The sequence below is a fragment of the Hevea brasiliensis genome, unplaced genomic scaffold (assembly GCF_030052815.1).
Source record: "Hevea brasiliensis isolate MT/VB/25A 57/8 unplaced genomic scaffold, ASM3005281v1 Scaf23, whole genome shotgun sequence".
Classification (NCBI taxonomy): Eukaryota; Viridiplantae; Streptophyta; class Magnoliopsida; order Malpighiales; family Euphorbiaceae; genus Hevea; species Hevea brasiliensis.
This window is the reverse complement of record NW_026614729.1, coordinates 12501-38220: the sequence shown is the minus strand read 5'-3', so window position 1 is coordinate 38220 and position 25720 is coordinate 12501. Positions and strand designations below refer to the sequence as shown.

General features: G+C 44.8%; 1 protein-coding gene across 1 annotated transcript; it reads right to left on the bottom strand.

Annotated features, from left to right (window-relative positions):
• Window positions 1-14795: 14795 nt before the first annotated feature.
• Window positions 14796-18311, bottom strand: LOC131176720 (uncharacterized). The gene has a single exon (XM_058141788.1). It carries the CDS (start codon window positions 15740-15742, stop codon window positions 15161-15163), a length of 582 nt encoding a protein of 193 aa, XP_057997771.1. The 5' UTR covers window positions 15743-18311; the 3' UTR covers window positions 14796-15160.
• Window positions 18312-25720: the final 7409 nt, after the last annotated feature.

The following is a 25720-nucleotide window of genomic DNA, read 5'->3' as shown; positions in this document are numbered from 1 at the left end:
TACAGCAACACTAACTGAAACCAATTTCCATAGTTAAGGGTACAGAGCTCTCGCCGATTGATTTCGCTTTCCTTATTAATTCAAGTAGTTAGGAAGCCAAGTTCCCGTTGGTCACCTCTATACTGCGATGAAAAGAGATTCTTTTCCGTGTGTGTACCACGACCGGGGGAAGAAGTAAGCTAATTCTTTCCTGAGCTAGGTCAGCTACGCGGGTTGAAGAGTTACCACTTGATTGAGTGGGTTGATTTTGATAAAGATTCTCGCCTTGAAACCACTGATAGAAATACCTTAGGACGGAACGCGAAAGAGCTACTATTTAAGAAGTTAAGCCGGAGAGGCCAATCCGGAACCATAATGGTTTTGGGCCATGAAGAGCTCTAAAACAAGGAATCAGCGCCTACTAAGATAAGAGGCAATGAAGCAGAGCAGCTCAACCAAAGCGGAGAGAACCCTGAATCAGATGGCTTGCACGCCTGTGCTTTTTTCATAAAGGTATAATCTCCCATTCCTAACTTCCTTTTTAACTAACCTAAAGAGAAGATTAATCTGCCAGTGGGGCGAATGCCGCCAGATGCGAGCCTTTTCTACGGTATTTCTAAAAGGGAAATTTTTCAATAAAGGAATGTTCCGAATTTACCAGTTTCTAGAGACTATCCGGTTGCAAAAAAGAAGGAAAGGTATTGAATAACTCGAAGAAGGAGCCGAAACGGCATCTGGTAGTTAAGTAGTTATGTTATCCCTTGGGTATTCATCTCCATAGCCCTCCCTTGGTTCAAGGTCAGTTATGAGTGAAAGAAGCCAAGGTGGCGAGCTAAGGTTTTTTCCCCATTCAAGGAAGGAGTTTATGAGTTCGCTTTCCCTCTTTTAGTTCTTTTCTTTTCTGCTATGAAATTACATAAGAGAAGAAAGATAGTCTCTCCTAAATTCAGCCTTGATCTTCTTAATAAGAAATAACAAATCAATCGAATAAGATTGCACACCCTGCTCTTCCTAGCTCTACTCTATGAGACTTGCCTGTCAAAGGCTAACTCTCTTTGGGTTAGGGTTCCAAATTGAAGTATTCTATAAGACAAATGCTGGTAGCAGTGGAAAGCGAGGAGATTCACGACTCAGAAAAGGACTCGAGCCTTCCCAATGCCAATGAGAGAGCGGTCCCTATTAATATTAATATTAATATTAATAAGGAAGCAGAAATGCTAAGGTTCAAACCCCTCGTGATAGTTTTGGATGAAAACGGATTTCTGCCCATAAACTGACATTCAAATCGTCCAAGTTGCATTTTCCTGTATTTATTGGCATAAAAAGAAAGATATTATTTAAAATAAATCACCAATTGAACTGAACCTAGGGCAAAAGAATTGGGTGGACTGACTTCCCCTTTCACGACTGTTGGTGGCATGGTCTTCCTCAAGCTAGGAGGAATCTTCCTTGAAGCCCAGGTTTAAATCGAGCTACATTCAAGGAGAGAATTTTCTTTTCTCAGAGAGATTATTTTATGCACAGGATTTGTAATAGAAAGAAAAGAAGCTCTGTTTCTGATTCCCCGATATCGGAGACTATATAAATCAAATCATTCTTAGGTAAGGTAAGAAGTCAGTCTAGAGTATAGGTACTGACTTTCTTTTCAGAAGGAATAGGAGATGTGCCCCATAAAGAAAGAGCGAGCGCTCACTACTCTTTATTAACTATTTGAAACTATTTGATCTTCTTGATCTTAAACTTCTCTGACTCTAGAAATTCCCCTTTTGAATAAGCTATTAAGGTTAGGAATCGACGAATAGGTTCTGAAAGGGAGTTCTCGGCGATTGGTACTCGAATATGCCTTCTGTCGGCCTAAGGACTGCTAAAGTCTTCCTACCTTCCCAAGGAGAGCTGCTAATTCTATAACTCTGTCTAGCCTTCCTTCACCTCTGTCCTCTGTAATAACCTTCACTTCGAAAGAAATTTGTAAGGCAAGGTTATCGTTGACCTAAGTAAGTAGCCAACTTCTCCCGATAGCACAGGAAAGAGACAAGGGCGGATTCTTCTACTATTCTATTGCTTGCTACTACTCACACTTAAAACAAGTCAATCTTGAATTTCATTGTTGATAATATGTTAATGATACTTTTCTCAGGGGTAGTGATTCTTCCCCGCTCTCTTACTATTCGAAAAGTTCCGCTTTACAATGAGAGCAGGAGGAAGTGCGTTAATAGGTCAGCGATGGGAAAGAGAATCTCAGATCAATCGGTCTTTTTTTAATCATCTCATTCCGAATAGCTAGTCTTAGCCTGCTTTCTTCTTTCTTCTTAGCCTTCGGTGGGTTTAGCTCGCCCACTCCAACGGAACTTTCTCTCCGGTCCGAGACTTTTCGACTAAGCCCAGTTATTACGCTTTCTTGGGCTTTCAAAGCCACTCCTACTTTCGTATTTACTTAGAGATAGAGAAGTCACTCGTGGAGCTCTTTAGCACTTAGGACTGCGAGCTTAGGCCCCCTTACGTAAGGGATCTCGAGAAAAGAGGGTTTCGGCACTCTGTGAGCCTTTGGACCGAAATAGTGAACCCCAGGGGACCCAGTGAGCAATGTCAACATTTCACACTTATGGAATCACTTTCTAATCCGATCCCGTTGAAACGACGGAGTACGAACATTCATGAAAGAGGCGAAAGAGAGCTGGCAAAGCTATGAATAACTATAGCCGAAAAGGTGTGTAAATTGTCTTGAGTACTTTTACAGCTATACAAAAGAATAAGAAGAAAGCAGGCTAATAATAAAAGGGGATGCCGAAGGCAAATGAGACTAGAAAGCATGGACGATCGAAGCCTTATACTATACGTAGGGTACCTCTTTTTGACTATAGCGTCCTATACTCATCAGATCCTTCTTTTGAATCGGAAGCGAGAGTCTGAGACAAGGCTGTCTAGAACGACTAGCTAGGCCTTCGAGACTTGGTACCTTGACGATGATAGAAATTTCAAGCTGCTTTCTCTCTTTCCTACGTCTTCTTGATCTCGCCCGAAGAGGCCTTTACCACCAGTTACTATAGTTACTTAAGTTGATCTCTTCTTTTCTCCCTGAAAGGGAAATGAATGAGTGAAGGCGCTAAGGAGTCGCGCTTACCATAGCAAAAGAAGAACTCTTCCTATTAAGTGCTCCAGCTTGCTGGCCAAGGAGTCACCTTAGTCTTGAAGGCGGGGCTGCTAAAGCTCGTTCCGAAAGACCTATACCTGATTAGGAGTAATGCTTACCAATGGAAGGAGAAAGAAGGCATACTAATATGGAGAAAGGGCGCTAGCCGAGACTCTTACGCAACTAGAATACTTGCCCAATAGGTGAAGGATCGCCTCTATGTCGGAGTTCGAACATTCGATGAGGGCATTCCTTCGAGTAGCTAAATGCCTGAGTCAGGTCTTCGGCAATGACTTTTCTCTCCGTACAAAAGGTCAGTCCCAGCGCTAATTCACTACAAGAGAAGAAGATAAGCCTTCGCCTACCTAGCCCCATATGGAAAGTAAGGGAAGCAAAAGGAGGGCTAAGAAGGGGATGGGAAGAACCTTTCTGATTAATTAGTCTCTTTCTTTAGTCTATTTTCTTCCACATTCTGAAGATAGCAGTTCGAAGACGTGAAAATCGTCTGATCGGCGGATGCCTTCATCTCATCTATGAAGAAAGCTAGTGGATAATTTCTTTGAATTGATTATAAAGTCCGGCCTTTTTCAGGCAAGCGCAGGAGAAGCATTAGTGAAGTGAGCGGATTGGGATAGGATCGAAGAACTGAAACTCTTTCCATTTCCAATACCTACAGCAGCTCTCGCTAAAGTCATTCTTTCAACTCCGGAACCCTCTGGCTCAGTTCTTCCCCAAAAGGCTTTTTTCTCTCCCAATCCAAGTATGCGAATGAGGTTATTCACCGTGCTGGGTTGACTGAGAGCTTCTTGGTGACTCTAAGCCAGTGTTGACCTTATTACCTTCGAAAAAAAGAGCTTCTTGGTGACTCTAAGCCAGTGTTGACCTTATTACCTTCGCTTTATGCCTTTCTAGTGTTAGCAGCAGTAGGAGAAGAAGGCCAAGTCGGTCTGGCTTTTGCTCTTTTTGGCTCCTTCGACTCCTGTTCCCATTCAAGCTAGTCTTTCGGTGCCTGCGAAAGCATTTGTTGGCGCAAAAGCTCTTGTTGCTGCTTCGGGTAAAGCATTTGTTAGTGATGGATCACCTGCTAAAGCCTGTTCAAGCTCTTGTTTGGGCTCATGCGAAAGAACTTTTAGCGGCTCCTTCTAGCATTTGGTATTCTGCGAAAGCTCTTCCTGCCTCACTCTTACATTCTGGGGATCCAGCTAAAGCATTTGCCGGTTCAAAGGCTATTTCACTCGTTAATCAATCCAATACTTGCTTTGCGAGATCGACAGGCAAAGGAGTTCTTTGACTCCTGGCAAAGCGGGAATGAAAATCTACACTACGCCGGTCAAAAGCAGCTCCTACACTCCTTTCTCTTCCTTTGTTCAATCAGTTGACTTTGCTGCTATCATCATATCGAAATAGAAGTCTCAGATCGCTACGCCCCTTAGGCTAGTTCAATCACCGAGGGGAGAGAGCAAGTGGTATGCCATCGCTCTTATCTTATTTGATCCTGGCAAGGGCAATGAAGAAAAAGTCCCTTCCTTTAGCTTGGTTAGCAGCAGTGGACGAGTCAGTGGAAGAGCCGGTAGCTGCGATTCTAAAATTTCTAACTTTCTTCTTAGCTCTCGAGGTGGTTAGTTCAGTGGTGAGGTAACTCAATACTCAATAATAAGTTAAGTGAGTAACCTCTTTCTTTACTTATAAGGTCTTCCTGGATCTTTTCCTTGCCTTAGCTTTCTTGGGCTAGGAACCAGATAGAAAGTGGTAGCCTAGCAGTGAGAGTATGCTTGAAAGCTTTCCTTGCTGACTGTATTGCCTTTATAGTCAAAGTAGATTGATTCGGCATAACCATAAGCGGTCTTGTAGGCCGGACTAGTAGAAGTGGTGAGGTACCTGGGAATATGAACTCTTCTTTCCTGGATTCCTTATCGTCGAGAGATGCGGCATTAGCGGTTCCGATGCCATAAGTAGACTGTCGTGCAAAGGCCTCTTCAACTGTCTCAAATAGGGAACCGCGAGAAGAAGATGCCAATGAATCCCCTGCTTGGATCTTTGAAGGAATTACCGGCTTTACTAAGCTTGGCACAGATGTTCGAGAATAAGCTGTGGGACTTGCGGAATAGTTAATTCGATCAATAGTATAAGTGGACAAATCCGGTCTTTGCGACGAAGGGTCTGATCCTGTAAGCGATATAGACCACCGCTACGCCCCTTAATGAGACTAGGGAAAGATGGCTAAGCCCAAGAGATTCGGAAGCTACCTCTACTTCTCACTTTGCCTCGTCCGTCTAAGACTCCTACCGGAGACTGATCCATATCATACCTTCGGGTCTTTATTCATATATAATACATTGTTTGGGGTAAGAAGAAAATGCTTCATCGGACGCAGTGGGCTAGCTCTTTCCCAATGGGGTACTAAAAGCAGAAAGAGATCTAGCTGGTTTCGAGCAACTTTATTTAGAGTAAATGGTTGGATTAGCTCCAGGCTCGTAAGTAAGAGAAGAGATTCTGGGACCTAAGGAAGGGACAGCTCGGTACTCGAAAGTTTCGCTGCATTGGTCAAATAAGGATTCTGATAGGGCATGTTTATGGGAAGAGTGAATGACGAAAGCAGATTCGGAACCGGGTGACTCGAAAGCGGGCCGCAATTGTAGCGACTCCTTCTAGCATTAATTTCCGGGCGTAGCGCTGGTATCGAAACCCGTAGAAAGGTTTGCTTGCCCTACAGCGGCTCCTACCGCTAAGGCATAAGTCTAAGAATTATGGTGTCGAATTCGGGAGATTACACTACACATAAAGCAATTCTCTGAATCTGGTTTGTGTTCAATCTCTGCTCTGGAGGAGAAACATAGATTAGATCCAATGAGTTACGAATGAGTGCCGATAAAGCTACCTCGCGCTAAAGCAATTAGAGTCTTTCTGCTCCTGCGTAAATGCATTTGGGATACAAACATGCAGTTGAAAAAACGGAGATTTAGCTTCTAAGGTCAATTGCCAGTAGAGAAATGAACTCCCAAACAAAGAGACAAGGGGACCTTTCTATGTTAAATAAGTAAGACAACTTCGATCCATACTAAACCGTCTTGAGTTCCATTCTGGTTCTCCCCGCTTTGAGGCGAGGTTGAATCTTTCCACTGTTCTGGGGCTTGAGTTCGGTTCGAAAAAGAAATGGTAAAGGTACGCAGCAGGTTCCGAAGTCGAAAAAACAGCATATTTCCCCTGTTCCTGTTGGTACGTTCAGAATTGATTGTTGGGGCGAAAAGAAAGATTTCCCTTTTCCGGTCAATTGCCAGTACAAAACTGAATTGGAAGAAGAAAGGATCTGGTTGAAAAGAAAGCCAGGGAAGAAGAACTAGCAAATCAATCTTTCCCAGGTTCCCGAATAAAGAATCTTTTCCGATTACCTGATTTCCAAAGGAAAGATTGGCAAAGGAACATTGGAAATGTGAGAGAGAGGTCTCTCGAGCCCTTTCAACTCCTTCCACGTCTGATTTCGGAAGCCTTTCTATTGAGCGCCTTTGAACTGATCTTGACGCTGGAAAACCCGGTTTTTCTGAGCTGAAGAGGTCCTAGCGCGCAAAAGAGAGTTGGGGAGGAAGATATAGTTCTGATAGGTGTGTTTGCCGAAGAAGAAGGATTGCCCAGCCCAAAAGCAAGGGCTTAGCCCAACAAGCGAAGGGGCGAAGCGATGAGTGTTTTCCCGCCATACGGAATCAACTCTGGTATGCGGCTTGGAACCGAATTTAACGTGTAGAAGTCGAATTACTTAAGTTTTTTTTTTTTTTTTCAATTGTAATTCTTAATAGTATTAAGCAAAGTTTCATACTCTCTTTCTAAAGTGGAAGACTTTCTTTATTTTATAATGCCCTATAAGCAAAGCAAGCTACAGTTTCGACGTTTCCAGCAGAAAAGCATAAAATACCTGCTTCAGGAGTTAAGCCACTAGAGGTAAAGTGTCCAGCAAGAAAGCTTGACGCAGGAGCGTTTAGCGTGAGCTGTGCTGTTTCATATGCATATGCTAAACCAGAGCTAGCTTCCAGGTCATCGTCAGCAGGGGCGAAGCGATTCTGCGGATAGTTCACGATAGATTGGGGTTTCTCAACTAGATTCTGTTTACTTTACAGACATTGATTTTGTTTCCAGTGAGGTTGCTTCAGCGTCTTAGCCAGTTGAAGAGTCTGCGGCCGTAGGAATTGCTGCCGCACCTGGTCCACGCCCAGAATAGATTCCGCATTAGCCTGTGGAAAAGAGTACTAAACTAAGAAAGAGGACTGACGAAAACCCTTTCTCAAAGCTTGCCCCAGTGGTTGAGGCTGCAGCCCCTTGGGGGTCTTAGCATAACCTTTTGGCTACTCAGCATCAGACCAGAAGTGCCTCAGGAGACTTTCGCCTGCACAAACCCACTAAGCTTGGTCGAATAGCAATCGAGTCGCCTAGCTCTATTTAGCTACTTTATCTTAGCTCTCTGCGCCTGAAATTGGATGAAAAGCATGACTTTAACTTTAACTTTATGGCAGCATAGGAGACTGACTTATCCGATCCGAGATGGCATGCTTAGCCGCCCTTAGCTGATATGGCATTGAATGCTGATTTGGCAGCATATCCGACTAATTTCTCAAATTCTGTTTCAGGGGCCGCCCTTTAAGTAACAAGGGTTTAGGCTGCTAATTGATAAGGGCTCGGTACTCATTCTATAGAACGAAAACCGTGTAGATTCTTCTTTTTATTATTATTATTATTAAGGGGTTCGAATCCGTATTTTGACCACTAATTACACTAATTAACTGATTCGGGAGTGCCCAATACCAATAAGGGAGCTCTTTCTGGGACGCTTTGATATCTTCCTTTCCAGCAGGGCTATCCAATCATTCCTATCTCGGGCGCTAAGGGTCTTTCTTCCTGGGGTAAATGAAAGTCTTTTTCTAATTCCGTTTTCCGGGTTAAGCAAGATGCGGGAAATCCGTGTAGACTACGCTTTTTTAAGGGGAAGCGGCTGACGATAAGGCTTGTGTTAAGCAACAGACAGGGGAATCCGCCGCGTCAGGCTTCTTGCTTGATTAGCGTGTGTTAAGTCAATATCGGGAAAGCGTCCAGCCCCGGAACTAGACTCGGGGAAGAACCAATCGGTACAGTAAGAGCTGTATCATATGCTTTCCTAAATCTGAGGCTGTCACGCGCCAGAGGAGTTCCCGGGTTGAATAGTGGCTTGAGGACTTTCAGTTTCTTCAGTCGAGAGCTGCTCCTGAAAGAGTGTTTGCCGAAAAGGAGAATCAGTTAAGAGCAAGATCAGTAGATCCCAGACTGAAGTTTCGCTGCATCGGCCAAAGAAGGAGCCTTAAACGAAGGCTGGCAACCCGCGCATTGAGGGGAGAGAAAACTTTAATATCTGATACCAGACCGGAATGCCAGCTAGAGAAGAAACAGAGTCCCGACCTCCCTTAATGGAATTGAGTTAGAATAAATCGACTTGAAATGCCCTTCTCAAAGCTGTTTGTCCTAAGGTTCGAAGAGCGGAGTTGCAAGACTAAGGAACTACTAGGCCAACAGGGACAACTATGACAGGAAAGCAGTTCCACCTAGGACTGCCAAGGAGCGAAGCAGCTCTCTAGAAGAGGGAGGAGCGGAAAGGGAAAGGAAGGAATGCGGAGCTGTCTTATAGTAGCGAGCACTCCCCTTATGAACCTTAAACCAGCAGACAGACAGAAAGAAAGCAACAGGAGAAGGAAGAGAAGGGACTAATAGCTGTTCTCCTACTAGCAGTGACTAGAAGGAAGGAACTGAAAGCAATAGACTGTCTGAGTTATAACCTTATCTTTATATATGCTATTTGAATATCTGTCTTTTAAGGCCGGGGCAAGGAAAGGAAGGGGTTCCGGGGAGGGAAGACAGAGCGGAAGATGAGGGACAACTATTAGCAAGCGGGGACTACTAGAAGAGAAGAGCTGGGTAAAACCTTATATTCTGTCTTCTAGGAGGGAGCACATTCTCTTCGATTGAGAAAACAACTGCACTTGGGGAAAAGGACAGCAGGGAAGACCAGGAAGGGCAAGGGGCAAGGAGTTCAGACTCTGACTCAGAGCTGGCACTAGCCCTGGGCATGGATTCTTTAGCTCCTTCTATTCTTTAGTAGAGGAGTTACAACCTTATATCGAGACAAAGACAATGAAAAATAGAATAGAAGAAAGGTTAACAGAAAGTCTCACAAAGAAGAAGAGAAGATGAAGTCTAACAGCAGGTCTTGGGGATAACAGTAGATTGATGAGTGATCCCCTCTGAATCAGGGAAGGTAGGACATTCTGAACCTTAACCTCTATTGGATGAAGCAACCATATAACTGACGATATTGATTTAGTAGCGAGATCAGTTACACTAGCCCGGGCATCATCGCAGTCTTAGCGCGAACAGTCTGTAGCCAAAACAGAGTAGAGATTCAAATAGAGGGATGTGAAGAGAAATGAAGTCAATGACACCACACCTTTCCGGTCGGTCTGGTGTGGTGTCATTGACATGGGGTTCGACATACCCGAAATGGGTAGCTTTTCCCTAAGCTTACTTAGCATCATTTCCATCCAATCTTGTGAGGGAACCTTACCCCAATCCAATCCCTAGAGGAGCGCTGCCGAAACAAAATAAAATATTAACAAGCTCACTTAAACTGCTTGAATTAACCCTCGTACCAGTATTCATCATAGCGGGGGACCGAAGAAAGAATTAAGTCGCCACAGGTTAGGCTATGTGAGCCACATCTGAAGCGAATGAAGCCTCCCTCTGTAGGTAGCATTCCTTCCGTTCATTGCCTCTACTAGGTAAGCCTCTAGGCGACCGATCACTACGCGTGAGCACTCCTTTTTTCCTTTTTTCTCTTTGATTTTTTGTTATTTCCGGTCCTATGTACAAGCGCACTTCCGGTCGCTTCTAGCTGATCTACAGCGAGCCTCATTTCAAGCATTTCCTACAAGTCGTGGTAGGTATCGACTTAGAGAAGCCACTTCGAGGGTCTTTCCAAACCTACCTACAACGCTTGGGCACCATTCAATCACCAAGGCGGAAAGGAATCAAAAAAAGGCACTTCCCTCCTATCTTAGTATAGCGTCGGGGGCACCTACCCTTCAGGGAGCGGCTTAGAGCTTAAAGCAATTAGAAAGGGGATTACAATCACATTAAAGGGGCTTCGAAAGATGAAAGAGCTAGTTAAGGCCAATACAAGCCTCTTTTCCTTTGGTGATGCAGCAGATGCACACTCGCCATAAAAATAAAAATAGGATAGGGTCGCCAACCTGGTCCTCACTAAAAAAAAAATGGATGATGATGATAAAGTAAAGAAGCCATAGCCATAACTTGAGAACGAACCAATTCAGGGAGATAGCTATGATGTTGGAGATTGCAGGATGATATTGCTGGCGAGAGGGTCGAGAGAATAACAATCAGGAGTCATCATGCATATCCCCTCCCTTGTAGCTGGGAGCCTTAAGACCACATTTCTGTAACTCCCAGAGAATGGACTTATCCCCCTCTGTCTCGACCTTGGTGGAAGCCCTAATTTTCTTGATGAAATATCCACTTTTGATTCAGCTCACAGCCTTGTTGGTTGGACGATGGCTCGATGATTGTCTTTCAGTAGCTTTTCCGGGAAGAACTTTTATTTATGATTAGCTATTGAAGATGCTTACCGCCCCTCCCTCTCTATCTCTGTCCATTACTTATTGATGACTGATCTACATTCTCAGCTGGTGACATTGGATGATTTGAGGATGTTGTTTCGACGTCTCCCTCAGGGATTGGTCAGTGGCTTTGGGTATACCGGTTCGGAGAGATCGACGAGCACCTCACACTGCCATGCCAACCGCAGCTTTTGAATAAATTTAGGGGTGATCTTTGACCAGCCGATGCAGCGGGAACCTGCCCCGTAAGAACATTGGTAAGTCAAAACTCCTTTACAAAAGGGAGACCATCCAGTAAGTGCCATAGGACTGGTTGAGAAAGAAGATGCCGACCGATACAGAACAAAAAAGAGATATCTTTTAACAAAGAGCATTTATTCCATCTTAGAACGGGTCCGCTCTTGGGAAGCATTGTTGGTCATGAAGATGAGAGATCTGTGTTGCGGAACTTCTTTCTAAATGCATCATTTGATCTCTCTCTTCGCTCTTCGTATGGTGGCGCCTCGATGTCTAATGCATCGGGAAGGGGGCACTTTTTAGGAGCTACCAGCTTATGACCTAGCTATGCAGTCTGATACTGCAGTTGTCCTTGACCATGGTACAAATGTCTTGATTTGGTTGGTATGCTTTTCAGCTCCTTTCCTCTGTCTGTCTGAATGTGGAATTTCATGCTGCCTCATTATGCCTACAATCTATCATATCGACCTTGACCAGATGTAGGACGAGGCAAAGGGGTGAGCGATCCATGACAGCCAGTAAGAGAGAGAAGAGAGAGAGCACAGATAGAGAGAGGGGTTAACAATGCTAATGGTTTTGTCTTCCCTTTCTTCTGATTGATACGCGAGAGTCACTACTCTAAGTGAAGGAACCCGAGAGGAATAATCCGAGAAGCCTTTCATTCAGCGCCTAAGACTTTAGCTGCTTTCCTGATGCCACGAGTTGTAGTTACAGTTCCTGTTCTTAATGCTTTCTTAAGTCTTGTGCATTCATTGAGTCTTGCTTCCTTCAGGGAAAGAGAAGGAAATTCTAGGAAAGAGATAGGACAGCTACTTTGACAGTGATCTTCCTACTCCTACTCCTTGCCTTGATGTTAGACCTATCCGCGCTTGTGGGGCCTTCCCTCATGGGCTCATATCTCGCTTGCTCAACTCTTATTCCTTAACGCCCTGGGTCCGAAGTCATGTGGGCAGAGGCACCAGTGTCAGGGTACCATGCCCTGTCATCTAAGTGAAGAGCATCCTTCGTCCTTTCAGGGAACAATGGTCATAGGGCTTGAAAGAACATGTGTTAATCATATGACAACCCCACCTCCTTATGGAAGGAATAGACCCGCCCCGTCTTCATGGCATGGCAGACTTCTTCGATCAACAGCTTCTCTTATTGATTGGGATTTTACATTTTGTTAAGCGACCTTCCAAAGCTAGTAATTCCATAACCGCACTTGGCTACGAACCGATCGTGGTTGGTGAAACCTCATCTACCAGCCCGTGTTCTACTTGCCTATCCGCAGGGGTCTTTTCTCAAGAACCATTAATGATTTGGTTTTTGGAACTTGGTTCTACCCGAAACTTCGATGGTTGCACTCCTAGCCTACCGACCGGTGTAAACACCTTCCCTTATTATGGGACCTAGACCTGCCTGCCATTAAAGAAGCACTATCCGAGCTAGTATTTGACTTTTTGAAGAAAGGGTAGTCGCCGAAGAAGTCCTTCTTTTCTTTCTCGATGTGTGAATACATTGATTGATTGACGGGACAACCTTCAGCAGGTTTTGATTTGCCCACCTTCCTAGACGCCTATTCAAATCAGAGAAATAGAACTGATTCAACTTATCTCAACCCCAGGGGCCTTTGAAACTGGTTCAGCTAGCCCAGTCGGACTAGGCGACCAACGGAAGCTCGACTGTCAGGTTTTTTTTCCTAGGCTTGAACTGAACGTGGGTAGCATTTGAACACGTGGAGCAATCGCCCGAAAGAGTGAAAACCCGTTTAAATGATGGATGATTTCTTGATGGTTGAATGTGACCAAGAGTTGAATCAGTTGCCGATGGTGGTATACCTTTCTAGTTGTTGATCCCCAGCCACCTCGATAGGACTTGGGATTAAAATCAGGGATTTACTTTTTGACTGGTATTGTAACGGCTATGTGCGGATCGCCTTGCGCTTGGTATTCGTATTCATTGTAAAGCCTTGCACCGGATTCCTCTTCCTCCTGCCATTCCACTGAGGTGTTTTTATTTTTATTTTCTTGTTATGAAGAGAGTTTCTAATGCTTGCCCGATCCTGACTAAGACATATAAAGATCTTTGTTACTGAGCTTTTACAGACAGACCTCGACTTCCTTCAAGGAAAGGGTTTTGTATATTTTATATCCTATATGGTTGAGTGGTTTTGGTATCGACTGATCGAAAGTTCTTCCTTTCTCTATCTCTGCCTATAGTTGTTAAAAGCAGTTATTCTTTCCGCTCTCACTCTCATATTGTTTTTCATTGTAGTAATCTATCTTTCCAGGGTAGGGTTATAGGTAAAAAATGGATTTCTTCCACTGCTTTCTGGTTTTAAGAAGGGCTAGCAGAGTCGAGGAACCTGCTAATTAATCTGCACAGCGCTTATTCACCATCAGGAAAGACAGTAAGAAGGGTAAGGGAAGAGGCAACTAACAATTAACATTGCCTATTATGATTCACGTGGCAGAGAGCCTTTTCTGTCCATCTTCAAAGAGCGAATTGGCACATATATGATTAAAGGGGTGACAGCGAGAAGGGATTACTCTGCTACTGCGCTTCCTTCCTCCTCTCTCTCTCTCTAAAGAGTAAACTACCTTTGCTTTTGCAACTGATGGCACTGAGGAAAAGAAACCAACTGCCCAAGAGGGCATTCCCCATTCGTCCCACTACCTTCCTAGCCCAGATCGGATTCACGTGCAAAACCTTTTTTTTCCAATTATGGGAGTTTCACTCATGGAAGGATAAAGGATATACATTCCTCTCTCTTTTAAGTACGACTAACAGGAAGAAAAGGTCAATAGGGCAGAGCAGGTCAGCTATGTTTTCAACTCTCGATAGTCATCTCCCGAAGCCCTTTCTGCAGTACTTCTTTCGTAGTTAAGTGCTTTTTTCAATCTCTTTTATTGTAACTTCGCTTCAATCAGTCCAGTCAAGCTAGAAAGCAAAGGCCCAACAGAGCTCATAGAGCCGGTCACCGTTTGCCTACGATCCTTTCTGACTCTTTTCGGAAAGCCCTGTTTTTATTGCCTTTGTGTCAAGTGCGAGATTGGCATCGAGAAGGCCTGGGACCAATGAGCCCGCTACTATGGCTCCGAAATGGGGTCTGCGGGCACCTGATCGACGTAAGATCCTTTCTCAAGAAAGATGAAGAGCAAACCAGAGTTCAAATCAAAAAGAAGAGTGACGCTCTTGCCCTAAGAAAGAGGCTTAAGTAATCGTTCGCAGGCGAAATGAAATTACGTAAAGAAAGAAAGTCTATTTATTTCTTTACGTAATTTCATTTCATTTAATTAAGTCCTTACCGGGCACAGGTGAACAAGTACAGTCAAGGGAAAAAGACAAAAAAATCTTTTGGTTAGCAAAGAGCACCCCTATTATATTAAGGAAGCACACCAGCTAAGGTACGAGTGGAATAGACAGGAACGAGAATCAGAGAGTTTAACGAAGCGTTGCACTCCTTCGTCGACTTTAATCCTACCACGGAGTAACCCTTGATTTTGAGTGGCTAAACGCTCTACCTTCGTAAGGTATGTAATTCGCTCTTTCTGCTCATGGAAGTTCCTTGCAAAAGCGCTCCGGTAATTACAGGAAAGCTTTTGTGTTTGGTCGGACAGGAGTCTGCTTTCGAAGCATCTGGTTTTTGTTTTATACTTTAGCCAATAAGTAAGTTCATTTCCACTTTCTTGACTTGACATCAAGTAAGAAGAAGAAGATCAGATCGAATCGATTACTACTATCTATCGACTTGCTTGCTAAGACTTCCCAATTAGTCTAGTATGTCTCAGTGCTAGCAAGCAAAGCTGTCTATGAATTACTTTCTTTCAACAAAAGAATGGATTAAGGTGATAGAGTGTTACAGGAAAGGCTAAAGAATGGATTAAGGTGATAGAGTGTTACAGGAGAGGCTAGGCTTCGGAATTGAAAAAGTGCTCTTTTTCGTCAGCAAATTTCGCTCATCAAGTTCTTCTTTGATCTTCCGCTGGTAGCGACACCACAATATTCATCCATTTGGGATCATAGCGCTCGATGTTGAATCGACCATTCAATAGCGCTCGCCTTTGCATTTCCATTTGCCTTCGCCTTTCCATTATCTTTCGCCATCGCCTTCGCGATTCCTTTTTCCATGTTCCTTTCCTTTTGAGAGGACGGAATGGAAGAAAAGTAATGAAACCTGCGATGGCTACTGAATAACCTCCTTGATTTTCTTAATATAAAAGCCTTTGACCTTTTTTTTCGTTCGCCAAATCTTTATCAGTTCCATCCAAGCTCGGATTTGTATGAATCTTCGTGGAAGAAGAAGCGGTTCACCAGCCACTACATCTGTGGATCCCACCAAATCATTAAACCTGGCGGCTGCTCGCTCTTTGATCATTGATTCACCGGCCACTAGATCGATGAAGAATCTCTCCAAAATATGCTCTTTGATCATTGATTCACCGGCCACTTTATTCTTAAAAAAGCAGGCGGTCACTTTATTCTTAAAATACCAGGCGACATCCTTTTTCTTCAACCTGGCGGCTGCTCGCTCTTTGATCATTGATTTACCCAGGGAACCCACTTTATTCTCAAACCTGGTGGCTCGGTTTTTTGGCACTCCTGTAAGCTCATCTTGCATACAAATGATGGGGGTCCCAAGTCCTGCATCCAACAAGAACATTTTACCCCTTAAGCGTAAGACTGAAGATTGTAAGGCGTTACCTCGGAATAAGGAAAAACTGGAATTAGCTCTTGGAAATGATCGATTCAAATAGATGCTCGTCATAAGCTTTTTGATTTGATCCTCTTCCTCCTCTTCCTATTGATCTTGATTAGTTCCAGCTTGTTGAGAGTTCTCTTTTCTTTTCTTTCTGGACCGGACCCATTTTTAGACCGTCTCCTGAAACACCTGCTTATCCCGCATGTGCTTTCGGAGCCCCCACTCATTCAATCACTTGCTTGTGATTGCAGCCATTCCCCGAAAAGGGAGAGACGAGGGAATCGTCCGCTCCCGTTCATGTGACGAAGCGAACATCGTTAGGTCCCGAATTCTGCGACCCCCCTACCCTCATTTCCCGTAAGTGAGAGCACTGCCCGAACTCCATTCTAGAGGGCCACCTGCGCTACCAATCCATCTAAATAAGGTCTTCTCCCGTCTTCTTCCCTGTTCCTATGGTCTTGATCTGCAAAGTGATTTCCGAAAGCTCCCAATAGGCCAACGCTTCTATTATAATTAAGTAAGTAGGAAAGAGCTTTAGATGGGATTCACACGCAGCTTCTTATTTTTTCTTTTTTTACCCTACGCGCCTGCTCTTAAGGGGACCTGGGATGAATCTCCGACCGTAGCGTAGCCTTCGCTGCCCTTTTATCCAATGATGTTTAGCAATCGAAAGGACCGGTCAAACGAACTGATTCGTTTCCTAGTCTCCGATCGATTTCGTACCGTCATTGTAGAGGGAATTCTCTCTTTCCGCTACTAACTGCAAAGGCACTCGAGAGAGTAGGACTGACCACCTCACGTTTGGGGTTCCGTTGGTAATACGCCCTCTATGATTCCCAAATCCCCTCACGCCAACGCAGGAGTTGGAGGGTACACCCATGCATATGTTTAGCTCTTGGCTTCGGTTCCCTACTGTCTAATCTCCTAGGCCTCTCAGCTGACGTCCGAAGAATCGATGGTCCCTCCAATTACTTATGGAACCCCTTTGTTCGTATCACTCATCGGCTCCGCTTAGGTCCCTCTCGATTCTCCCCGGATTGGAGGATCACCTTTGACCTGCCCGAACTGCTAATATAGCTAGTCTGCGTGCCGATCGTTTCCCAGAGGTAGGAGCGGTCCCCTTTCGGGAGAGAAAGTGAGTCACTGCTGTCCAACTTAACCGGGCGATTCCGACAGCGTCCCTTGGCCTGGTCACCTATTAGAACACACGATCCATGTCTCACTTTGATCTCACACCCTCATTCTCGTTTGAATTTTGGAGCTCGACCTTCGTTGCTCGGATGCGCTTGACTGAAGAGTCCTCGACAGGTCATTAGCCAGAAAGTTCCAAAGGGAGAACAAGTCTGAGACTCACTCGGCTATATCCTCCTCAGGACCTGCCCGACATGCTGTTGACTTGGAGATGAATTCTCCGGCCGTACCTTCTGCGGTCGTTACGCTTGGTCGGTCATGTTGGGACCAAAGAAAAGTGGAAGCTTCAACCGTGTCGATGGCATTATAACTAAAGAAGTACGCGACCTCCAAAATCAACATCTACATCCCGTCGCTACGCTTTCAGTCCTTTCAATGTTCATCTTCCGGTGATCAGCGCTCTTGTTCACGAAGCCAACCGAGTTGCTCATGGGAAGGAGCATGTGAGGGAGAAGGACCATTATTCGTCTCTTCGAACGGAGCCCAGGTTGAATCCGCCCCCTGGTTTTCTTTTTTTTTTTACTATGTATAACCTCCTCATCAACAGACGTTTCCCGAATAACCATTCATTTAATGAAAAACCTGCGCTTGTTAGCAGCTGAATCACTCTCTCCTCTCGTAGTGGGCCTCTTTTCTTTCCCCCGCTGGCATGAGGTAAGGGCCCATTCCACTAGCTCTTCTTCTTTTGAGAAGAAAATAAATAGAGGGGTGCGCTTTCCCTTTGAATGAGTAGATCTTCCCGCCCCCGAACTCGAAAAGTAAGCATGGCATCCATCCTTAAGCTAGATAACAGGAAGAAAAAGAGTGATAACTCGGGGAGGCATCAGCTTTACGTTCCCCATACCATATCATTACATACGAAATTCTTTCATTTCTTTTTTTATATTACGAAAATTTGAAAGATGTTATGGAGGGTTGTCAATCCATGCTACTGGGCAGATCTTTCCACTTCCCATTCCCTTCCTCGCTCATCTCAGCGGCCGCCTCTCGATCTAAATGTGCCCCCAGCGGAAGAGATTGAGCCTGACTCAGAAGAAGTGGAGCTACGTCGTCACATGGAAGAACATCTTTTTAGGCGCTTAAGGGACAACTCCCCCCGGAACGAATCCCGATCTGCCTTTCCAGCAGGCACGGGAGACCGCTCAATTGAAAAGGCAAATGATCGAACGTATGATGGAATTAGATCCCGATCACTCGGATTTTTGGCGAACGCACCAATCTAAGCTAATTACGGATTGCCTTCTGACGAATAGACAAATAGATTATGCGCCGCGCCAGCTGCAACAAATGCTTTTTCCGTTTCTGAGGCAGCATCTCTATCAGCTAGTCGCTACTAGAGTTTTTAAGGCGTTTGCGCAATCGGCTTGTTGGTTGGTGGCTTTTGTAATCTAATGGCACTAATGCCACTCTGAAATGAAGAAATCCCTTCTGATTCATGTGCACAAGCTCCTCTGAAACCAGGATATAAGCCTTTGCTTCACTGGCTTCATGGTCAACTTCAGTCATGAGATGAAAGATCATGGCAAGATTGATGCCATGATCAAATTCAAAACTCACACCGTCGCCAAAGTCCTTATTGACAATGGGTCAGGACTGAATGTCCTGCCGAAGGTACCCCCCAAACTCAGCTTAATCCTCTACCAAAGTCAGTGTTTGAACGGAACTGGTTGCTTACTTACTTTTAGCCTCGGGATACTACTTTTCCAGGAAATGATTTTTGGGAAATCTGGACATTCTATCGATTTTCCGGACAGCTATAGTTTTAGACCGTCTACTATCTCAAGCTCAAGCATCTTCTCTTTCTCTACGTAATTGCGCTCAACCAACGGGCCGGGCAGAGGTGCGAAGCGAGAAGGTTTTCACGCGTGCAATGACAGAAGGACAGAAGCGCCTTCACTTCGGCAGGAGAATTCTTTCGTGTCTTGCGTATCTCAATCTTCACGCGTTAGCTGGGCCCCTGATCCGCGTAGACCAAGGGCGAACACTCATCGTTTTCTATTAGCAGAGATCGGTTCTAGGTTGCTTTTTAGTAAGGGATAGGAACTTTAGGGAAGTCAAGTTGAGCCTAAACTAGCGTCCTCACCTTATGCTCCCAAAATGACTCTCTGGCACTTTCTCCCTTACAAGGAGAAAAAGGAAGTCCCGTAGAAAGAAGTCATCAAAAGACTACAGCTCATAGTCAATCCCCAGCTCTTGCCGGCATAAGCGGTCGTCAGCTTTGACTTGGCAGTAGGAAGAGTCTACAGGCCTAACCCTATTACCACAGGCGTTGGAACTACTCTAAGGACTCTCCCCCCGCCGGCAGAAGTAGGTAATCGGGTCCCCTAAGAAAGATTGTAGGGACTTCAGCAACTTCCTTTCTCTATGGGGCTATTAATGCCACTCTTGGGCGAGAGACTCCGTGGTAGAGTTGCCCTCTCTCTTCACAGAATGGCTTTAACCATCTCTTAGTTGCAAGGTGGTGGCATTCTCATCAATCAAGCGGTGCTCCAAGGCGGAAGGAGAAGCAAGGGGCGTAGCGTTGAAAGGGCTTTATCTGGTCGGTCGGCTCCTCTCCTATTCGCGATAGGGTTCTATTCTAAGCGAGATCCCAGAAAAGTGAGGCTGCCCTCATGAAGCTAGGATTGAAGGATGCTATTTAGTATTTAGACAGAAGGGAGGGTCTCATACATCAGCTTTAGCGACACGCCCCATTGTGCTCTCTATTCGCATAGGCATCACCTTCAGGATATCATCCTCCATTCAGAGTGCTCTCTTCCTATTTCATTCAACAGTCAAGTAGGCCCTTGGACAACCAGTGAGAAAGGGCTTTAGGGATGGGGATGAAAAAAAGGCCAAAAGGTACATAGCTATCGATTTCTTTGTGCGTTGATCACAAGAGTTAGCGATTGGTGAGGGCTTTGGCAAGTGCCTGCTTTTATTCCGGTTTGAACTGAAAGGCAAGGAGCGTAGCAGCCACTATGAGCTTTAGCCTAGCCCTTCGGTAAACATTCAAACTGACACGGCTATCTCACTCTTCAACTCCGCCAATCAGGCTTTTTGACCTACACTTTTAGCAATTTATAACCAATCCACAGATTGAACAAGATTCATCCCTTGGAAGCCCTAGAAAAAAGTTTAGCCAATCAGGCATTTTGACTTACACTTTTCGCCATTTCTCACTAATCCACTGAAAAAAGAAGAAGCTTCGCTCTTCAATCTGCACCGAAGACGCTCCTCTACTCAGTCCCAGGATCCTTCAGATCAGGTTTCAAAAGCCAGGAAAGAAAATCCACTGAGAAAGGGCTGTAAAGCCAGGTGCCCCAGGATTTGCTTTGAAAGCAAGGAAAGGGTCTTCAAGACAGGGAATTCTCGTGGATCACTAACGGTACCTCAGATCTTGGAGGTAGGAATTAGCTCATTAATCTTTTCTCGCTAACGTCCCTTTCTTATGCAATTTCTAGAGGAGAAGGTGGGTGGTGCGAAGCAAGCGAATCGATAAGAAAGAATGAAAGGAGCGAGGTAGGAGCTGAATCGGAAAAGGAGCGGATGGTTCATGTAGCAGTGGAAGAGTCAGTCGCCTTTTATGAAGTCTGGGCTTTCGAGATCGAATCGTAGCCAAAGTCTTTTTCCAGGTTTTCAAATATCTGGTACGAAAGGACCAGGAAAGCGCGGGAAAACTTCCCAACGCCACCGTTTCGCACTCCCCACGGATCAGCCTCACCATCATGCAAATGCAGAGGTATCTCACTTGCGCAGAGCTCGCTACCGACCTCAGATGAATGTGGTAAGCATGGTTCTCCCCATCAAGCTCTATCTTTAGGAGGGATTCGGGGACAAGCGAAACTCACTCGAGAAGGGCTCTATCAGAGCCAACAACGCGATTCAGAATTTCATAAGGTCCCTGATGAGACCTCAAAAATGAAATCTCTGAGCTGGACTCGTCTGCGAGCTACCTATACCCGTACCAAGGCAGGAGCTAAACCAGAATGGAGGTCTCCTGGTTGGGTTCATCAACAGGTTCAATATTCTATAGACAGAATAGCATTTGAGGGTGGGCTTTCCAACATCCAATTTTGGGACACGAAAGATTCCGAAAGTCGTGTTTTGCTAGGCAAAGGTATAGTCATTTTTTAACATATTGAGAGTTGCGAGGAACCTTCTACACTGTTGCTTTCTAGTTTTCATCCTGCCAATCTATCGATGTTGTTTGTAGTCCCTGAAATGCGATCTTGATCTGCTAATCTTTTGAGGTAATCCACAAAGTGATGATTGATTTCCACAGGGCTTGCTCGAGAGCTACCTTCCTGCTATGCTTTCTTTCTTGGGTCAACCAAGTCATTCAATAGTCCAACAAGCTTTGCTGTCGCCGGGCACATAGAGAAGTAGTTCTGCTCTGTTCAGTATCATAAGTACTGGATGTTCCTGGAAGGGGTATGTCCTAAGTAGTTGCTTTCCCTTCTTCTGCGATATAGCTGGTGGCTTTCCCGGTGGGATGTAATGCAAAATCGTAATAGAGGGTCCCCCGCCACTATATCGCTAGTCGGTCTCTTTTTCCGGCTGGATGAGTGGTCGATCGGATGCTTTCGTCTGCTCTAGTCTTCCCCTCTGGTCACTGCACAGAGGGCGTATAGGAGCGCACCTCCGTTCCAGACCTCGAGCGAAGGCCCCTTGGTGACCTTTTCTGTTTCGTTAAGGAGACTTGTCAACGGTGGTGGTTCGGAAAGCGGATCGTTCCCCTTTATCTTGAACGACAAGTGTCACTACCCCCCCTGGTCCAAACTGGGTCTGGCGGAGCGATGTCACGACTGTAAGAAAATCTCTAGTTTTGGTGAGGCACGACTCGGAGGAAGAGATAGATCCAGCTTTTAGGGAAGTAAGGGAAAGGAACGGATAGAAAGAGCTCGTTCAGGAAGGTAGGTGGTGGGGGGGAAGGAGAACTGTCCATAGTCGTGAGAGTAGTCCTAATTTCGTTCTAACTGAGCTAGCTCGTGGCTTGGTCTTCAGTGACATGATCTTCCCTTGGGTTACTTTTCTGCCTATTGACTGACTCCCCTGCATTTCAATTTTATCTTCTCGATAGCCAGATAGTGAAGAAAGAAGGGCGGTCTCCATCCTTTTCCTCATAAGTAAGTAAGTGCCGAGAGCTTGCTTGCTATTGAGCTACGGAGATTCGTTCCTCAGAAAAGAAAGAGTCTCCGTTATCTATGAAATTCTGTTATTAGCTTATTCAAAGGGAATGAGCTAAAAGCCGCTTTCCCAACTCAAGAAAGATGGTAAGAAGAGGAACGGAAAAGGGTACCGCAAAGGAGCAGGCCAGGCATTTGCGGGGAAAGATATCCTTCAAAGAGATTCCACCCAGCAAGACAGTTCTCTTATATGGCAATACTAGATTGGCGAGACAAGAGAGAAAGCTTAGAAAGTAGTAAGGTGTCTGTGGAGCTTGCCTTACAGGTAGTGACTAGACCACTTGCATATCGAACAGATATTACTCTCAAGGGAGTAATTGCGATATGACCTAGGAACTTACAGAATACCAAACTTGGATAATCGGTAGACTGTTAGGAGAATGATTGGCTAGATCATTTGGTTCACTGCGGAGAACCCTTTCTACGCTACGTTCCCAATAAAAAGCCGTCATCCTTCTGTCGCCTGTTAGCCACACCAAACCAAGATGTAAGCGAATGTCTCTTTTTTGGAGACGAGAGACTGAGCCTTCTCCACAATATTGATTGTTATCTTATTTCTCAAGGAACAAAAAGTGAAAATTTCTGGGAGGATAGGATTCTATTTGTTTTTATCATGGTCCGTCGGTGCACTCATTCCTAATTTAATGGGTGCGGGAGTTGCTACAATTTCTGAACCGGGAGCTTCCATATTTCAGTGGCCAACTCTTTGAGATAGTCAGAGGTAGCTCTATATTCGGCCTCCAAGGAACTGGCACGGTCACGCTTATCTTTCCTGTCTCGATACTTAAGTGAAGATCTTTTATAAAAGAGGGGACCTAATATTCGACTTACGAGCAGATAGATCCGAGTGATCAGCCAAACGGTTCCTGGCTGCCCTGGCAGAGTCAGCAAGCGAAGGAAGCTCAGTGATACAGAGATGCACGCACATGGATAGGGAGAGTTGACTGTAAGATTTACTGCACCCTCGTCCTAAGAAGCTGCGTGTGAATCCCAGTATTCTACTTCCTTCTCCTCGTCTTAGGAAGCTCCTTTTTTCTAGAATGATTTAAGGTAGCGAGTGCACTACTAGGTTACTAGGTAATGCTAATTAAATCAATGTAATCAAAAACTTTGGAAGAGGCTTTTGGTCTCTTCGATAGCAGAAGAACAATCATTCCTCATTCACTTCCAGGAAAGAAGAGCTAAGCGTTCCACTCCTAAGCCTATTCCTATTCTTCCCATCTCGAAGGGCTAATTCATAGCAGGAAAGATCATATGCTACGGCATCTACTACTCTGTACTTACCCGGCAAAGTCCTTACTACTCATACTATGGGTCACCCTTTTCTTTTTTTCTTTCTCATAGGGCCCTCATCCAAGAGCGCGAATTTCTGATTGTCAGGGCGGCCTCCAGCATCCGCGGGGACAAGGCGGAAACAACTAAGAAGTCCGTTGTTTTTGCTTTTAACTTAATATGTTGTTTGTTTGTTAACTTTGTTGTAATGTTGTGTTTAGTTGTTTGGCTGGTCTATGTGTGTGTATGTAAGCTTCCCATTGGATGTACTCCCATGTAACAAAATGCTTGTAGTGCTGGAATGAATAAAATCTGCTTTGTTCTAGTTCATTCTCTTTCCCTGTTTTGTGCAGAAAAATTGAAGATTTGAATTCTTTTGAAATCTCGTTTTTTCTTGTTAATTTCTCACATATACAAGCTAAAACTACAGGGTGGAAGTTGTGTGTTTAAAGTATAAAATCCTCTAATATAATCTCTGACTATTGCTCCTGGTTTTACACTATTCAATACAAAATATCTACTCGTGGACGGAGGGGCGTGCACTTGATAAGCGAACTTACACGAGGCATCTGACCCAAATTGAAACATTTGGTACACGGCAAAGCGTTCCATATCGCCGGATTATAACAGCCGTTACCGACTCTCATCTCTTTTTAGAAAGAGGATAATAGTTTTTGAGTTGGTTGGATCAAAAGAAGGTGCGTGCAAGCCGTGGTGGACTGGGAGACGCCACGCAAGGTGCAGGAACTACGATTCTTCGTCAGATTAGTCATACTTAAATGTATTTATATATATATAAGTATATATAATACTATAAGCGGTTCATCGAGGGCTTCTCGGGTGATCGGAAGGGCTTAAGCTGCTTTTGCCTTACCTTCTAGTAAAGGGCGAATGAGGGGTGTGTGCAATAGTTTTCTTTCTTTCTCGCTCGATCCCTATAATTTGAGAGATAACAGGAAAGCGTTCTCTCGAATTCGAGGATGTGACACAAAGAATGACTCTCTTCGCGGGGATGTCAGCAGATTAGGCAGCTGTAAGGTTTTTTTATATTCGGTGGAAGGCAGGCTGAAACTCTGCCCCAACCAAGTGAAACTAAGGGTCTGAAAGAGTTCACGATCTGATCTATGGGGTGTTAACCCTCGGAGGACGGCTAAGAATGTCCATTAAAAGGAGCGGACCGATGGGGTCGTTTTTCAAGCACGAATAGAACGATCTAAAGGGGGGTGTGCAACCTAGAGAGATGGCCGTATCTCTTTGATGAATGTGGATCGAGGTTCGGTTCATTTGGAAAAGAGGTCAGTCTTAGGGGAGACCATGCGAATGGTTGAATTGATGACTTCGCTTCGATCTCTTCGACTGAACCTGAAGGAGACTTCGATCATTCAACTTTAGCTTCTGAAGGAAGAATGTCACTTGGAATTCCGGAAAGTGATTCTTCTCTTTCAGATCCTGGCCTTGGTAGAACTTGTCTTTGATTGGGATTTCGATTGAAAAGATGTTAGACCGCTTCCTCATGTGCCTAAGAAGCTGAGGTGGCGAATCTCTAAATTGGCCAATTCAAGTTTTTCCTACTCAATCTTTTTTATAGAAATAGCACTCGATCAAAGGGGAGCATAAGCAAGTTCAGTGGTTGAAACCTCTGTAATCGATCGATGGGAACCTCGAAGCTGTCTGGGGCAGGAGCAAACTCATATTAGGCACTGCCGCAGCATCAATGGTACAAGGAAGAGGCACGATAGCGAAGATCAATCCATCTCAATCTACAAAAAACATTGCCTTGGGCATGCAACCCAAAAAGATAGAAAGACTGCTCGCTCGAAGAAAACTAGAGCCTGGTACAAGCCAAGCCCCTTCGATTCGGCAACAAGAGTCGATTATGGAATAGTCTTTTGGTCGGCTTTCCCGTTCTTGAGGACTTTCTGGCCGGTAGGCTTTATAGCGGACCTGCTTTGCTGACAGGGAGGATATGAAATAGATAGTTGCGCTTGCCTTCACTTAGAAACTCTACGCCTCCTATTTTATAGTTTATAGTAAGGCATGCTCTCGAAACTAGATTCACTCGTTCTTGTCTCCGGCGATTAACCTATTTCAGAGCAGTCTGGTGATTAGCCTATCTCGCACTACTCGAAGCCTTCGTAAACTCATTGTTGGGTTCTATCGTAGTGAAGGTTGCTGTGAGGAGATCCTTGTGCCAGTGAAGATTGTTTCCAGTGATCGGGAAATGGAAATAATAAATACAAAAACCATTGCTTTATATCCAACACTCCGGATAGGCAGAAGGATCTATGTCTATCCCCAACTTCCTTGCAATCCACATCGGAAAATTTAGGCTTTATATACTGGGAGTCATCAAAGGAGGAATAGGCATACGCTGGTTCGATAAGCCAAGGAAAAACAACCACCGCTTGGTTTT